Source organism: Dufourea novaeangliae, unplaced genomic scaffold (genome assembly GCF_001272555.1).
Source record: "Dufourea novaeangliae isolate 0120121106 unplaced genomic scaffold, ASM127255v1 scaffold30, whole genome shotgun sequence".
In the NCBI taxonomy this organism is placed as follows: Eukaryota; Metazoa; Arthropoda; class Insecta; order Hymenoptera; family Halictidae; genus Dufourea; species Dufourea novaeangliae.
Genome location: NW_015373906.1, coordinates 441,297 through 458,988, shown reverse-complemented (window position 1 = coordinate 458,988; position 17,692 = coordinate 441,297). Strand labels below are relative to the sequence as shown.

At 42.5% G+C, this 17,692-nt stretch overlaps 1 protein-coding gene across 1 annotated transcript; it reads left to right on the top strand.

Annotated features, from left to right (window-relative positions):
- The first annotated feature begins 332 nt into the window (after positions 1–332).
- LOC107193863 (putative DNA helicase Ino80) lies at positions 333–17,042 on the top strand. Its single transcript, XM_015583383.1, has 26 exons — positions 333–431; positions 1,031–1,190; positions 1,263–1,342; positions 1,417–1,628; positions 1,701–1,874; positions 1,944–2,240; positions 2,323–2,651; positions 2,731–2,947; positions 3,036–3,123; positions 3,190–3,481; positions 3,549–3,751; positions 3,824–3,964; positions 4,040–4,161; positions 4,235–4,530; positions 4,599–4,881; positions 4,965–5,108; positions 5,180–5,435; positions 5,528–5,655; positions 5,726–5,820; positions 6,653–6,725; positions 7,585–7,743; positions 7,820–7,922; positions 8,460–8,572; positions 8,811–8,996; positions 9,679–10,039; positions 16,302–17,042. The coding sequence occupies exons 2-26, from the start codon at positions 1,057–1,059 to the stop codon at positions 16,730–16,732; spliced, it is 4,917 nt and encodes a 1,638-aa protein (XP_015438869.1). The 5' UTR covers positions 333–431; positions 1,031–1,056; the 3' UTR covers positions 16,733–17,042.
- The last annotated feature ends 650 nt before the right edge of the window (positions 17,043–17,692 follow it).

Below are 17,692 nucleotides of genomic sequence, written 5' to 3'. Positions count from 1 at the left end.
CTCGGTACTTTGTTCTCAAGCAAATAATCATGAACATTTATGATTAAAACATAAATTGCTCTGTAATATGTGAAAAAGATCGAGTTCATTCAATATAATAATATGTAGGATGATTGTTGCATATAAATTTGCAACTATATAACAATAGAATTCGTTGGTCAACAATGAAAACGTTAGTAAAGCCGTTGATGGCTATAAGTTGGCTAGTCTGGCGCCACCTATTGAAAACAAAAATGGTGGCCAACAATATGCCCTATCCCTGCCCTGGTTTTATGGCACGCCAAATGTCTGCGTTCTCTAGGCTTCTTTCTACTATGTATTTCCCTGCGACCGATACACCCAATTTCGATGTGAGCAAAGGGAATCATTTCCTCGCGGTCGACCCTATCTTACGTGCTAAATAAGTGGGGCTACTTCTAACCAAACCGAAGGTGATTCAAAACTATCGAATATTTCGCGAAAATTATAACCGCACCAGCTCGATTCATCGTGTCATTCGCCTTATATAATGTAATTGGTTACACACGATTCCATACGGCGATCACACGCCTTTAACATGTATTGCCCGTTACAGGAAACACGAAAAAACAATCTAGCATTGTGGCAATGTAGTAAGGAGCAAATCCTATATGCTTTACTAATCAGAGCGCAAGATAGACGTTTATTTATTTCGCTACACGTTATGCACAAATTAAGTAAAAAATTTCCAGTCGCCCGTGTAATATGCATCAACACAGTCGTTTAACATGTTTAATGAAATGTCAAAATAATCACAGAGTCATATTAGGTTTGTACATCCTACAGACAATGTATTTGTTACCTTGACAACTGGCCTGTCAATAATATTACTTTTAATGAATTGTTTTGTTTAATTCATTTGATAAAGCTTGCATCCTTAAATAAGTTTTTCTTTTGCGTTAGACATACTTTATGTAATATAATAAAAAGAATATGAGGAAGGTTGTTTTTAACATTAATAAAGCTTTTGAATGACCATTCTTTATAGTATCTTTTTTTTTTATTATTGTAGGTTGTTGAATTTTGTAGAAACTGGTAATGACAGATAGGGCATACACAATGAGGTTGGAAGCAGAAATGGCTGCTCCTTTGCATTTGCAAAGATTGGAGCGTAGCCTCAATGTACAACCCTTCTTGCGGCAAATCAATGAGTTATTCCAAGATCCAGCTAGGTACCATTTTAATAGTTAATAAGATAGAAATTGAAGGATACAAACATTTATTATGTTAATCAATTCTTCCAGTGAGGATGACAAATCTATATCATCGGAATCATCTGAAGGGTCGGACACTTATCTTGATAGTGTACTGATTCGAAAAGAAGGTGTGCAAACTGTTTCAGTATTTTGAAGCTAAATTTTTACTTGTTTACTTATGTAATAATAATTAATCTTACAGAGGAGAGAATTAATAAATTGAGGCTCTATAATATGTCGAGTGTGGGAGAGGAACGGAGATGGTTGCAGGACATTCTTTTAAGTGATTCATCAGATAGCTCAGCATCAGGATCTGATACAGATAGTCCTGTTACAGAAGAAGATTTTCAGGACATGTTAAAGTTTCACATACTCAGAAAAAAATACCAGGGTCGTTTCTATCAGAAACCAGAGGTAAAATAAAACTTTAAGTTAGAATTAATTAAGTGAATAGAGTTAATATGAACATTGAATTTTTATTTTTAGAATATACAGTACCAGTACTACAGTGCTGGCTTGTTGTCAAACTATGACAGATTTTTAGAACATCAAAAGTTAATAGTTGGGAATAAAAAGAAAAAAGAAAAGAAACCTGAGAAAAAAGTCATAAAGATCAAAAAGGAAAAAATTCCTCGTCATAGACAAGCTGATGATTACCCTGTATGTGTAGAAATCGGAAATTTCATCAGTACTCTGTACAGTTAAAATAATTTTATATATAATTTTCAGGAAGGGGAATATCCGGACGAAGAATGGGATCGTACAATGCCTAGGGAAGAAGAATTAGATGAAGCTGAATTGGAAGCAATAATGCGTCACCAACCGCGGCAACGTGGGAGAAAGAAGCATAATAATAAAAGTCCAGAAGTAATGGCGATGAGGAGGAGAAAGATCTGGGTGATGATGTCTAAGAAAGAACTGGGAAAAGTACAAAGAGCGAAAACCAATAATCATAAGGAAATGTTAATTAGTTGTAAGAAAGTAGCACAGCATTGCATGAAATATTGGAGGCAAAAGGCTATGCAAGTTAGTATTCTTGTATTGACAATGGTCTGTACGCATTTCATGATACTTTAAAGAATTCTAACACTTTTCTTCATCTTTACAGTCACAAAAGAATATGAAGGAAACCATATGGAGAGCAAAACGTCTTACAAGGGAAATGCAATCGTACTGGAAACGTTATGATCGCGTCGAACGTGAAACGAGAAGAAGATTAGAAAAAGAGGCTGAAGAACAAAGAAAAATGGATGTAGAGCTCATCGAGGCAAAGCGACAGCAAAGAAAACTGAATTTCCTTATAACGCAAACCGAATTGTATGCCCACTTTATGTCCCGAAAATTGGGGAAAGCTTCTCCCGAAGAACAGTTGAGAATTTTAAATCAATTAGACGAAGAGAAAAATCCAAGACTTGTCGGAATTGATGATTATGATAGGTAAAGTTTCTAACAGAAGACTGCTTGGATCCTAGATTGTGTTTTCATTCTTATATATTCTGCATTTCTTCAACTATAGCGAAACTATGAAGCAGAGAGCGAAACGGAATGCTACTGAAGCGTTTGATAATGAGAAAGCTAGAGCAAAGCAATTTGATACCGCAGCTGCGTCTCAAGAATTACGACTTAGTGATACTCCCGAAAATTTGGAACACCCACAGCCTGCGATTTTCAAAGGAAACCTGAAAGGTTACCAATTGAAAGGAATGAATTGGCTAGCTAATTTATATGATCAGGTTGGCTTACATTGAACAACATATTATACAAAATCTAAATTTGTATGTGGATCAAACTTACATTAAAATATATTTGGTACTTTCTTAGGGAATCAGTGGAATTTTGGCGGATGAAATGGGTTTGGGAAAAACTGTGCAGTCTATAGCGTTTTTATGCCATGTCGCTGAAACATACTGTAAGTTCTTTCAGATTGAAGTTCTCGTACGAATAATTTAAACTGTACATTTATATTTCTTTTTAGCTGTATGGGGACCATTTTTAATTATATCGCCAGCTTCAACGTTACACAATTGGCAGCAGGAAATGGCACGATTCGTGCCAATGTTTAAAGTGGTACCATATTGGGGTAATCCCCAGGAACGCAAGATATTGAGACGATTTTGGGACACTAAAGACTTGCACACGAAAGAGGCTTCGTTTCACGTTGTGATTACTAGTTATCAATTAGTTATTACTGATTATAAATACTTTAACAGGATAAAATGGCAGTATATGATCTTAGACGAAGCACAGGCTATAAAAAGTACCAGCAGGTTGGTGCTTATTCTCTGCTTTGGGTTTCTTAAAGAAATATGATATTACAATGCTCCCTCTTTGCAGTATGAGGTGGAAATTGTTGCTTGGGTTTAGTTGTCGTAATAGATTGTTACTCAGTGGTACACCAATTCAAAACAGCATGGCAGAATTATGGGCGCTGTTGCATTTCATAATGCCCACTTTGTTCGACTCCCATGATGAATTCAATGAATGGTTTTCCAAAGATATTGAAAGCCATGCTGAAAATAAAACGGGGATTGACGAGAGTATGGGTCTATATTCTGTAAATTGTTTGCGTTAATAATACCGGAAATTACATATTTATATATTCCTTGCAGAACATTTATCAAGATTGCACATGATTCTGAAACCTTTCATGTTGCGAAGAATAAAGAAGGATGTAGAGAATGAATTGTCAGATAAAATAGAAGTGATGGTTTATTGCCCTCTGACTACAAGACAGAAGTTACTTTATTCAGGCAAGTGTTTGACTTGTAATTGTTATGGGATTATGATACCTTTAATGGTATTACATTAACCGTTTTGTTTTGCAGCATTAAAGAAGAAGATTAGAATAGAAGATTTATTACATTATACGGTGGGTGGCGGTGATACTGCGACCAACGATAAAAATTTCACGTCAAATCTTATGAATCTAGTCATGCAATTCCGGAAGGTATGTGCCATTTTATACATTCATTCAATTAGGTTTTATTTTCATATAAGCTAATATAAATCTTTAATTCTAGGTTTGCAATCATCCAGAACTTTTTGAGCGCAGAGACGCTAGATCTCCGTTCTTTATGCACACAGAATTTTATGAAATGCCAGCGTTATTGTATACGGCGGGACTGCTGCATCTTTCGTTGCCATCTAAAGATCATATGCTTTACAATAAGCTGTTTATATTTGCTACCGAATATATACATCGAATTCTTCACGAAGACAACGGAAGTTCCACCCAGAATCCGTTTTCATTTAGTAGATTTATAAACTTGTCCCCAATGGAAATGAATAAAGTGTTTGTCATTGGTATTTTATTTAGGTATACAACACTTTTATATTAAATTATATGTAATGTATCCAGATATTTATTTTATCATGGCCCTATAGATTATGTCTTGCAACTTTAATGGAGAGAAGAACAAAAATGGCGCGTCACTGGGAAGATTGGAATGTTGACGAGAAGACGGAAATTCCTAGGAACCAAATGTTTCTATTCTCCAGGAAAATCGACTCTTCCTCGCAGACATTCCAGGATTTGATTTTCACAAGGAAGATTATGAAGGGAGAGCCTGTATATACGCATACGACACACGCTATTCATTCAATGCCTGAAACTGTTGCTCATCGAATTCTACGTAGCAGTAAGAAGACTGCTAATCCATCGTTGAAGGTACAGAATTTTCATTGATTATTACTGTCCATCGTTACTCGAAGAATAAAATGGTCAGATACACGTGTGGTTTCTCTTTGCAGAGAATAATTCCATCTATCAAAGCAGAGCAAGAAGACTCGAAGCTGACCTTGCTTCCAGAGCATCCACACCTACCAAGACCACCGATAATGAGACTTTGTCAACAGACTACCATTCCATCCTTTATTTGCGATAGTTATCCTAAGGTCGGTTGAATATTTCGCAACAACTATCGTGCGATGAATATTCATTTTAACAAATTGATAACTAATTTCAGGTTCAAGCTAGTCCTCGAAAATTGTATGTTAGTAATAGTGCCGCAGCATGCGCATGGAAGAGACACGAGGAATGCGGTGGGAAATTCGGTCAACGGCTTTTGTGGCTCGGTTGCGAGCGAGCCCTTTCTATTCCATCATCACAAGAGACCTCCAGTTTTCGTATAACGCAGACAACGTCAACGTTCTCTGTTGAATCACAAGGTGGAATATCTGCGTGTACACCTATTAATGGATGGTCGAATATTATAGTACCAGGCAAGTTCTGTTAACAGTATCCATTCTCGGAATGTACAATATCCTTTCGTTGTTTTATACGATATACTTACATAGACGTGATATCATTACAGATAAACAAACGTTGGTGACAGATGCCGGTAAACTTTCAGTATTGGACAGTCTTCTGCGACGTCTCAAAGAACAGGGTCATCGTGTGCTCATTTATTCTCAGATGACCAAAATGATAGATTTGTTAGAGGTATTTTGATTCGTTTAACCAGAAATCATCAAATTCTTACAAGATATTGCACTGTATACTTATGTTCCAGGAATACATGTATCACAGAAAACATACTTTTATGAGATTAGACGGTTCTTCGAAGATCTCTGATCGGCGAGACATGGTCGCAGACTTTCAGAAAAGGTAATGCCCTCGTTATATGTTTTCTTTTTCTTTTTCTTTTTTTTTTTTTTTCATATAACACGAAAGTCTCGAGAAACTCGTTGTTAACTCGTAAATATCTCCCGTGTAATCGCCTATCCGGTGAACTTATTTTAATATCTCTCCATCTAAACGAGCGTCGTTTACCGTTTTATTTGAAATAGATCGTTAATAAATCGAATGAATTTTATTCTTGACCCGTTGTTTAGAATATGTATCGACTTTGCATCGGGTTCGCATGTTTGAACCGCGGCGGCGGCCTCTTAGCATGTCGTTCCTTAGCTCGCTCGCGCATAACCAACACGCGAATTAATTGGCGAATCGACCCTGTCTCATAGACAGCTGCTGTCGGGCTTTGCCTACCTACTTCGAATACATGATTCCAAATAACTGTCGTACGTCAGCGTGTTTCGGCCTTGTCGCCGTATCTCAACGTACATCGGCGTACCTTAGTTTTCAACTTTTACGATTACGAAATATAAATGATAAACAATAATTATGCTTCGTGATCGTATTATCGCGCTCGATACTTTCTCCACGGGTAAAGGTCTGGTTAATATTCTTAACGTAATTATCAACGTCGGATTTAGGTGATCCAATAAGTATTTTATTCAAACGTTGAAATTGTGACACGAGTTAACAGGGACGGTGTAATTCGAATCGAGTCGTAAAATCAAACGAACGCGATAGGTGTTCACACCTTGGGCAATTTAGCAGTGGAAATCCACCAAGTGCAGCATTACGAATTAATTTACATAACGAAATATCGTTCGCCTGTTGTTCGATCCTGCAGAGGGACTGTTTCATGTTTCAGGGCAGACATATTCGTCTTTCTGCTGAGCACCCGAGCCGGGGGCCTGGGAATAAACCTCACTGCCGCAGACACGGTCAGTAATCTTATCCACGGCGTTATCGGCCGTACCTTGTACGTATTCGCATAGGACTTGCGCGATTGAAGTTTGTCAGGCTTTATTCTGATCCGCCTTCTGATAAGCGGAGAACAATCGTGAATTGGTCGGAGACGATACATACGGTAGAACCAGACGAAGAAGAAGAAAACGAATGAACGATAGCGTGAGGGATCACGATCCTGTCCTTTCCGCGGAGACAACGTTTAATCACGAAAATGTCTTTCGTATTCGGCGTACGGTCCTATTGACATCGATTTAACAATATTGGCAAACGCGTCGTCTGATTGAATGTTGTTCCGCGCGATACGTTTAGGGACAGGAGAATGAAACTCTTGTGCTGAAATAAGAATTTTCATTTCCTGCCCTCTTTCAGATATAGTTTAACTCTTAACAGTCTAATAGTGTTGGACGAACACATTTTTAGGTCGATTTATTGATGTTATAACCATATTGGGTTGTTAAGGGCGAGTCGTATACCGATAGGTAATATAGGGTTACAGTTATTGATTCCCAGTTGTAGTATAACACTGCAGGATAGAGAGGGGAAGAAAGAGAGAGAGAGCAGAAAGTAAATGATAGAATCGATAAGATTTTTTGTCCAGGGTTGTTTGCCCCGCATTGCCGAAACTGCATTCTGTTGTGCATTGAACTGCACGGACGCGGGCTGCGCCAGGTATCCGTTGCTGAATGCATTTGCATATGCCCTGGTTCGAATATCGAGTGGAGACTGTCCCTGTTTAGAACGTCACGCCATAGATATTTGAATTTTCAGGCTTCTGTTCACCCAGAGCCCCACCGGAGAGGATAATATCTTGAATGATTCTTTCTTTTACAGGTGATCTTTTATGATAGCGATTGGAATCCTACGGTGGATCAACAGGCCATGGATCGAGCCCATAGGCTTGGACAAACGAAACAGGTTACCGTATATCGATTAATTTGCAAGGGGACCATCGAGGAAAGAATACTGCAACGTGCCCGAGAAAAGAGCGAGGTTTGTTTTACAATGATTCTTCGGTTGATGAAAAATCGAACTTGTACTTATGGGATTCGACGAATGAAAATTTCAGATACAACGTATGGTAATAAGCGGTGGCAACTTTAAACCAGATACTTTGAAGCCCAAGGAGGTGGTCTCACTTTTGTTGGACGACGAAGAAATCGAAGCTAAATGTGAGTTATTCTTCTCGGTATTGTAAGTTTTAATCGAAATTTAGTATGTGTTCTAATTATGTTTTAATAGTACACTACTGTATATCCATCCAGCACTATACAAACGTAAAAGTAGATATCAACTCAATGAAAAAAAGTACCCAGCAATTCTCCGTTTCACGCTGTCATGCAAAAATAAAAGACCTCCTGCGACCGCAAACGCCAGTATTGAATACTCGTTTGAAAGAAAGTACTGAAGCGGTAATACACGAAGGAGAGCAACGGGCGACCTGTATTTTTGTTCGCCGAGGCAGACGATTTTGGTTGCATGCTTGCGTTGAAACGTATTCAGCGATATACATATATGTATAGAGAGAGAGAGAGAGAGAGAGAGAGAGAGAGAAAAGAAAGAAAGAAAGAAATAGGGGTAGAGGGAGTGCGTATGGATGCAATTACATTATGCTCTCGTTAGGTTATGCTAATGCCCTAATAACGAATAATAAGAAGAAGAGAAGTAACGAACGTCCCCGTGTACGAGCCCGTGTTCGTGTATTTCAGACAGCCAACGAAGCGAGGAGAGAAAGCAGCACACGGAGGATTCTCGGCTCGAGTCGACGCTACATTACAAGGAGAAGGACCGGAAGAGGAAGTTAACCGCGCTTCCGGTCAAGGTGAGCCCTTCGATGCCCTTAAAACCCGCTATATATCGGTCCCCGATTCTTTTCTTCTTTATCATTTTTCTTGCGTTCTTTGTTATTATTATTCGAGCCTCTTTGATTCTTCTTTTTTTTATTCGATTTTCTACCACACATTTCCCCATTATGTACGGTCCGATTCTTTTTATAGATTTTCTCGTCGATTACCTTCGATCGCCTTTACAAAGTACCGAGATGATTCTTTTCCTTCTAGGGTGACGCCAAGAAGCCTTGTCTCGCGGACGCGAACGGGGATAAAATTGGTGATATTGTACAGACGAATTCGAATGACAGCAACCAGACGAGTACCGCTTCTCAAGCGCATCTTGTTAATAACCATCAACAGATACTCGACACGTCGGACGATTACAGTGTGCCCGCTAGCCCCGTCAAGTCCGAGGTTTGTATTCCTCTGTTCGATAATTCTGACAATCTCGGGAAGGTTAGGTGTGTCGGTCAGTCTTGGACAGGGCTGGGATTAACCATTAAGCAAAATAATAAGCACGTGCTTAAGGATTCAAGGTAACTGGGGCATCATAGAAATATTCCATTGCTAGATTCTCATGGAACTGGTTTCAACGTATCATTTTAAAAATTATACAGGGTGTCCCATTTAGATCGATACACTCGAATATACAGTACAAAAGTTAGATAGCATCAGGGGGCACACATTCCGATGTTACTTTTTTCTATGTGCGCACGTAGAGGTCGTATGAAGGTTAACTTGGTTTTTTTTCAAAATGGAATCGTATATATTTGTATATATGGAATGACAAGTAGCTTCTTCAAGTAGTGTAGTAAAAAATAATAAAGGTGCCCTCCATATGAACTCTACGCGTCTGCATAGACAAAAGTTACTCACATCAGAAAGTGTGCCTCCTGATGCCATTTAACTTTTGTCCGAAACATTTTTCAATTGTCGTCACTAGTTTTGGAAATATACTAATGGATCGATTTCAATGGAGGACATCTTGTATATGGTGGCACCAAAATCTTTGAAGTGTTTAGGGCCTCTAAACGTCTCAATCCAGCCCTGAGATTTGGACAATTCTCTGACAAATTTACTGTTTGGTATGCGATAGGATGAGACGAGCAACGATGGTCTTGTCGTCGACGTGGACGGTCCGGTTGGAGGAACGTCCAGTGACTCACGACAATTACGTGTCAGCCAGTTCGGCGAACAACCGGCCAAAGTAAATCGTTTGGATCACCATATCGCATTCGGCACCGGGACCGGTGGTGTACGAATCAGGCCGACGATTCGCGGTACCAGTAAACGGGGCAGACCACGTGGTTCCCGCAGAGGTGGGCCAGTCGGAGGAAAAGGCAGGGGTCTTCTTCTGCTTCATCCACCGTCATCGAAGGGGGGCGGAAGCGATCCTCAATCGCCGGCGTCCATGTCGCCTACTAGCAGTGTCACCGGTGATCAGACACTTCAACACGGTGAGCACTTAAGTTGAACAATTTTCTCCAATTTGAAACTTCAGACTGGATAATGTTCAAGTATCAGACCCAAACTTTTTATACATACAAAGGGAGACAGTGACCTCGATCTCCCGATCTGTTTAATCATGGTATACATCCCGTCACGGACCCATTTCCTCATCACTGAATCTCTTTAGCGATACTGGTATATATGTCTACGTTTAGTTTTTTTTCAATTCATACGTGATTTCTTGATTACTCTCAAAATAGCAAGTAATTATTTAGTAATTTTTTGGGAAGAAACGTTCATTATAGCAACCGAAAACGTTGTTATACACGTAACGGCGACGTTCTTTTCAACGTTCGATACCTAGTCATGCAAAATGACAGAAAAACAACATTTTCCTCTTATCGTTTACTCCTCCATTATCCCGTTTCACGATCCAATTAATCAGACCTTACAAGCGCCAACGAACATAGTCAAAAAAAGAACGTTTTTCGTTCACCCTCCGTGTTCAGTCAACGTTCTCTCCATTGAGCCTTCCATCTGCCTGGGATTCGAAAATTCTCACTTGAAATTCTCGTTTCGAAACGAGACGAGGAATGAGGATCAGAAAGGGGGAGGGTGTTCTGAGCGGATTAGTCGGAAATTTCGGAGGGGGAGGGGGCTCGAATTCGGAATGACGACCGAAAATGACTTTTCGTGACGCACCCTCGAATCGATACACCGTTAATCCCGACTGACTCTTTCATAGACCTTGCACCCCTCCCCCTCTTACCCCCTATTTTGCTCCCGTTGCACTGCTTGCTTTGGTTCTCATGGGATTTCGACGTGGAAGAAGAAAGTACACCCCCCTAGGTTCTATACTATGGGTACCCCTTAACTGACGTGGATCCGTCGAAATTCCCTCGCGGCCTACATGTGGCGGCCGCCACAAGTGCAACTTACGGAGAACAGTTGGCGACCTTTCTAAGGGGTTGGAGGGGGTGATACGCGAGTGTTATCCACCCCCGTGAGTCACTGTTTCGTCTAGCAGTTCGTCTGTACCCCTCGACCGTACCTCACTAGTATATGTCGTCTTCTGGGACTGGATTTGTCTTTGTGGTCTCTCGATGACAATAGACCATTTTTGTTGACACATTTTTCTGTGCCCGATTCAGTGACGAACGGTTAGGGTATCATACATGTACCCGACATGACTGGCGGGCTTTTAACCGTTAACAAAGATCAAGTTATCCCTATTTCACAAACGTGTAGAGCTCAATGGAATACTCGATATGCTAGTTTCATAACTCGATTCGTCCATAATGTATTGGATTCCCATGGAACCAGTAGGTACCATAATTTTTTAACAATTTCCATAAATGTGTTCCCTCTTCAGTTAGGTTCGATACATTAGTATTAGACCACGCTCTGTCCACGATCCCCGCGGTTGCATAACGCATTGTTGGCCGCGTAATGACGTCCTGGGCAAAAAGGCAAAACGGGGAGGGGGGGGGGCACGGGAACCGGAACGAGAAGAAGAAAGAACGAACAGAATTGGGAGGCAGGGGGATCAACGAAAGCGAGCCACTGGCATGAAAGCGAGTAGCTGGTCCTCACGCAACGACGACATCGACGACACGTGGACCAAGAGTTTACGCTAATGATGGACGATACAGTATCGGTATTTTGAATACCGATACTTTTCAATTCAAATATCGATATTTTATGTGGCGATACATATTCCAGTATCAATACTTAACCCATAAATATCGAAATTTTTATACTGTCGTTTCATTTACCGTATCGTGTAAAAGGTCGCAAGAAAAACAGACCAATTGCGAGCTTCTTATAATGTTTGATGATTTTCTTTACGATTTGTTACGTTACGGCAAATGCTGTGATTGTATCGAAATTCCGATATTTATGGGTTGAGTGTCGATACTGGAATATATATCGTCACATAAAATATCCATGTGAAATGTCGATATTTGAATTGAAAGATATCGATATTCGAAATATCGATGTACTGTATCTCATTGTCAGCCATCACTGGTGTCGATACCAAATATCGATATACAATTCAAATTTATCGCCATAGCTAAGTTTGTGCGCGCACCTCGTGCGCGGCCAGGGTACAGAGATCTCTTCGTGCCACATATACGGAAAGGAGGAAAGAAAAGGGGGTCGTTCTCTCCCCTCCCTTTTACTCTGCCTCTCCTCCTTCTCGCACGCTCCCCGGGTTGTCGTTCTCGACCGGGAAGGCGAGGCGGACAATAGCAGGTGCGGAACGAAGGCGACAGCTGCGATCGATGATGCTCTTCTTAGGTTTTTGGAACTCGTGCACCCCACCTCTCTTTCTCCCCCTCCTTCTTTCCCCTCCCAATCCTACCTCCCCCTTCGCCCCCTCTCTCGACTATCTCACGTCTCGTTACCTTTTTCGCCTCTCTTCGCTATCATTCTGCCCTCCCCTCGATTCCTTTCCGAATTTCCATCCTCACGACGATGTTCACTTTCTGGCGAACTAAGATCATTTCGTCTCTTCATGGTTCCTTTTCTGTTATTATTATTCATACTGTGCGGTGCGTTCCTTCAGAAACATCGATGTCTCTGCGCTCGTATTTTCTTTGGTGATTCTTCATATTCGATCACTCGTTTATCTGTACATGTGATTGTCGTCCTTCTCCCTGTTGTGGTGGGTTTCTTCTTATCAGGTGTGTAAAGTCGTGTATCTACGTACCATGTACGGTGACTCACAAATTTAATCTTTAATCGAGGAGATTTACTGTAATATGTTTCTCTTTCTATAACTATCAGACCTGTTCCTATACTTCTGGCCTGGCTAGTGTATACAATTAAAAAAGATGTAAAGTCCAAGTTCGAGGTCAAATTGACAGAAGATAAGCAACAACAGTAGTACACAAGATGGTTAAACTCTAATGAATTTTGAAGACCAATCTTTCGATTCACGTCGTCCTGAAAAAAAATCACTTAATCTCCGTTTCCCTCGATATTTCGGGGCTGCACAGCATTAAAACCAGATTACCTCGAAATTGACCAGAAGCACGGAGAATACATGAACGGTTAAAATAGTTGATTCCTCGGTATCGATGCCTATTTGACCCCTGGTAGTTTTGCATAATTCTCGGTGCTTAACCCTGGCCGTGGGTGGGTTCCAGCAGGATGGTTATGTCTAAGGGGGTGGGGGAGGGGTTTGGTTTTCGGTCTGGTTTCGTGCCGTACCTTATCGTACCGCACCGTGTCATCTTGCTACACCCGCATTGGCTCGACCACCGTATTTCCCGTGTCGCGTAACGGAAAGTAATTCCGAGACGGTTCGAGACTGCTCGAGGATCAGAGTTCTACACCGGCAGTAAGCACACTTTCTAGTTCCGCGACGATCCCTGACATCGCGGGGTCAACCGGGGGAGCTTTCATGTTTCGCTTGAATTCGATCGAAATAGACAAACTCGAAGGATCACGAAACGATGCTCGAACATTCAGTGAAGCTGGTAAACCCTTTAATTCTCAAATTATTGAAAATTTACCAAAGAAGTATTTTCTTGTATTCTTCTGTATTTTACACATTACAGGACACATAAATAATTCGTAAGAACATTTTAATATTTTGAAACCGTCTAATGACATTTGTCATTCGTTGCCATTCGACAAACGTTTATACTTTCATTATAACTTACTTTCATTATAAGTTTCTATTGCATTTGTATACACTGCACGACGCTAGAATTCCATCAAATTGAAATAGAGAAGGCATCAATAATGTCTTATTTTACCGATAAGCTTTTAATTGCACATTTAAATTTCTGCGATTCCATCTATAGGAAACTAGAAGTAACTATTATATACTCTAAGATGTGAAAAAATAGATGATATTAATACTTTCACGCTATACGCAGCTATGTCGAACAAGTGAACGGACGATTGACGGAAGAAGCGCGCACGTTTGATTGGCCTTCCGTGTTTATTGCACCATTCCTGGAAATTTCACTTTCTACAGGCCCCCAAATATGCAATAAACGAATGCCTACTGTGTATACATATTTTACCCACAGATCCACTACCTCTCTCCTTTCGTCTTACGTTTCCCGCGATAACTGCGCGTGGGTGAGATTCCCGCCGGTAGATAGACTCGGGCCGATCCGCGGTTGTGCCCTGACACATAAAGAGGGGGCGCTCCCTTCTACAAGAAGGTTTCCAGGTGTAGCTGGAACGGTAATGCCGACCGTCCGGCTGGCTGGCGCAATATCCTTGCCCCGTGTCCGTTCTATCTTTCCTGCGCGCATTATCCTGCTGTATCTCAGCCCGTGCAACAGCCGAACTCTTCTTCCCCCTCTCCTTGCGTCCTTCGTCGGAGCCGACACACCGGCTGGCTGGGTTTCACGGTGCTTCGAGGCGATTCATGTCCCTCCTCCGCGCCTCGGGGCCCATCCTCGAGAAAATTATTGCATTCTAAAGCGGGGGACAATGAAATAGTTCTTGGTCCTGTGACTGCCATCGCCACAGCCGCCGTGTGCCGACTCAGAGGCCTCCGACGATCCCTCCTCCCTTCCCCATCTTCTCCTGGTTCTCCCAATGAGAATAATGAATCGCTTGATTTGTTATCGTAATAACGGCAGAGATAGAGATTGAGGGTCTTCGCCGGAGCCTCGGGACACCCTCTAACACGTTTTATTCGCACGCGTGTGTCGAGAAACGGTGTGGAGTCCTCCCCCGAACGATTTACAGCCACTACCCGCGACACCGCGTTCGCGGATAATGAAAATTTCTTGAAAGCTAAGATAGAAGTTGACTGGATGGGGGGGTCAGAGGACGGTGATTTCGTCCCGTTAACGACGTGCCAAACGACGTTTGTTCGTCAAGGAGGTCTCGAGAATATATAACGTGGAGTGGCTGATCGAAAGGAGCGAATCCCAGAAGTACCCCCCTCCCACCCTCAGCGTATTCACCAAAGTTCCTCCATCGCCAAGTTCCTTATCTATAAAATTGCCTCCGGGCGCGTCTTCCAAGCGTTGTCCAAAAAAAAAAGAAAAAAATTCTCGAGGCGAACAGACCAACAACGGTCGCGATCACACGGAGGGTCCTTTTTATTCTCTACTGCCTCTCACTCTCGGAGTCTTCCTCGAGAATCCTCCGCGGAATCCCTCCCCCTCCCAACCCCGTATAAATCTCCGGAGTCGCGCGTAGAATTTCGAAAGCGCATAACGACATACTTCCCAAAGAAACGAGAGATTCCTTCTCTTTCTCTCCTATCAAAGCTTTTCCCACCCCCTTTTGTCTGCCTTTCTCTCGAGGTTCCTTCCAGCCGAAGGTGGCTGGAGGAGAGTGGCTCCTGAAAGGTTCGAGAACGTGCCAAGGAATGTCGACGACTCGGAACGACGAGACACAGAGGGGTTGAGGTGGGTGGGGAGAAAAGAATGAACGAAAAGGAAGGATGAGAAGAAGGAAGGAAGAGACCCTGGAGTGGAAAGGAGACGGGTAACGTCCTCTCGTACATCCTTGCTCGGCTACTGACCTTCGACCCTGTCACTCCCCTTCCCCCATCCCTTCTCTCTCCATCTGCAATTTTTCTCCTTCGCTATCTCATTAAATTCTTCTTTCGCGTTCCCCCTTGCCCCCCCCCCTTCCCCCGTCGTCTTACGTCGGCTCCTGCGCTTACGATCAGTCGAATAGATGCCATGGCACGATCCTCTCCAGGAGTTTGTCTTCGTTCCTCTCTGTATATACCGGCGAATAACCGATTAACTGGTCAGACCACTCTCCACGTTAAATGGAGGAGGGCCTTTGGTACCCTGCATCTGTCATTATAATCGTGAAAAGTTGCCTGGGTCCTGGACCCCCCTCCCCATTTCTTCCTCCTTTTCCGCGCGAAATTCTCTTCCTCCCCGGGGTCACAAGCGTAATCTTCCCCGTTTTTTTTGGTTGTACGATTCCGTCGCGGATATACGGGGACGATTTTTTACGTGCTCGCCTGAAGGGTTCCGTAGACGTACAGTAAAGGCTCCATGAGAGTTTGAAACTCGGGACCGGTTCGAAACTTTCACGATGAAATAATGTCGTTTTTATTAACAAAAGTAATCGGTACTCGACGTAACGTAATGTGTGTTTTTTGAATTAGCACAACATAACATTACAACCTATCTTTGTTACCTTCAACCCCGGTCTCCCCTGCTACTTTTTCCTCTTCCATTCTTTTTTAACATTTACTATTTGCAAGAAAAACGCTGGCTCGTAACAGCGTGAACACCCTGTATATCGGAATCGTATCGAATTTTATAGGAGTTCAAGGGACATCGTCTGGTCCAGCAGAGGGTGACGGTCCGAGCACAGTGGGTCCACTGGGCCCGGTCGGTACTCTGGGTTCCGTATCCGGCCGAGGAGGTGTGCCAACTATACGAAGAGGACCTGGACGACCCCGTCTCAGGCCGACCGGCCCAGGCCATCAAGGATACCGCACCGCTGGCCATCATCACGGCAGAAAGGTCCAGCGACCTCTTCCAGTGCCACTGAGATCCCAGCAAACGATCGCCACCGTGAACCAACAGAAATCACCTGGTCAACGTCCTATGGGATCATCCGGTCCCTCAGTGTCCACCACATCTTCCCTGAACACCGCCAGCTCGTCGTTTCCCTCGTCCACAGGCGAGTCCAGACCGTTTGGATTCTACACGCAGCAGCAACAACAGCAACAACCAAGAGGATCTTCCTAGCTTTCGGATGGTGAATTCCTTCGTGTAATCCTCGAGGGAGACTCTTGAACCCCTCCCGGGGATCGTCACGTATATTCGATTATTGTCCCCGTTGTGTCCTGGATACTCCCTGACGATCAACTCACCGATCATCTACACATGCTAGGAGAAACAATATCACTCACGAATCATCTAGCTATATATAGGCGGAGGAGGACAATTTTGGCACTGTTTCCCCGGAGGAACAGCTACCACAAAGTTCGATTGGGTTCTCGAAACGGGGCGGTTAGAACATTCGAGCAAGCCGGGACATCCTCGTGGCTGAGTATCTTGAAGAATTTCGAGATGATTGTGCGGTTCGCCAGTGAATAATTTTGTTCTCTTTTGGGATCGATCAAAACTTTTGGGTTTTCTCACGCGTCGTATTCGTGGTACAGTGGTACATAGAGAGGATAATTGTTTTCTCTGATTGTCTCGATGATTCTACGCTCAAATAGTGCAATGCAGAGACCTTTCGGGGAGACGTACGCGCAGTGTCCAGTTCTCGTCGATCGAAATTGTCGCTCGTTTAGGTAAATTCTTCGGTATGCGCGCGCGCGTGTGTGTGTGTGTGTGTGTGTGTGTGTGTGTGCGTGCGTGTGCGCGTGTGTGTGTAGCCTGGCTGAACGATTCCGAGGCGTAAAGAAAAAAGCAAAGAATAATCTCCACGAGGATCTTTTTATATAGCGTATCATAGAAATTTCCGAGCGAAACATGATCGACGATATCGGCTATACACAATTTTTTAATCTTTCGAATTTTCGCGGGGCATGCGTGATACCCGATAATCTTGTGTAAAACTGTAAAAATGGCTTATCTTGCGAAGGTATGTAATTTAACGGGGATTAATCGATCGAGGAGGGAAATTCTCCGCCGAGTGTGAAATTCGACGGGGGGAATTTTTCTGCCGCGTTTAGGCAATTTGTACAAAAAAAAAAAAAT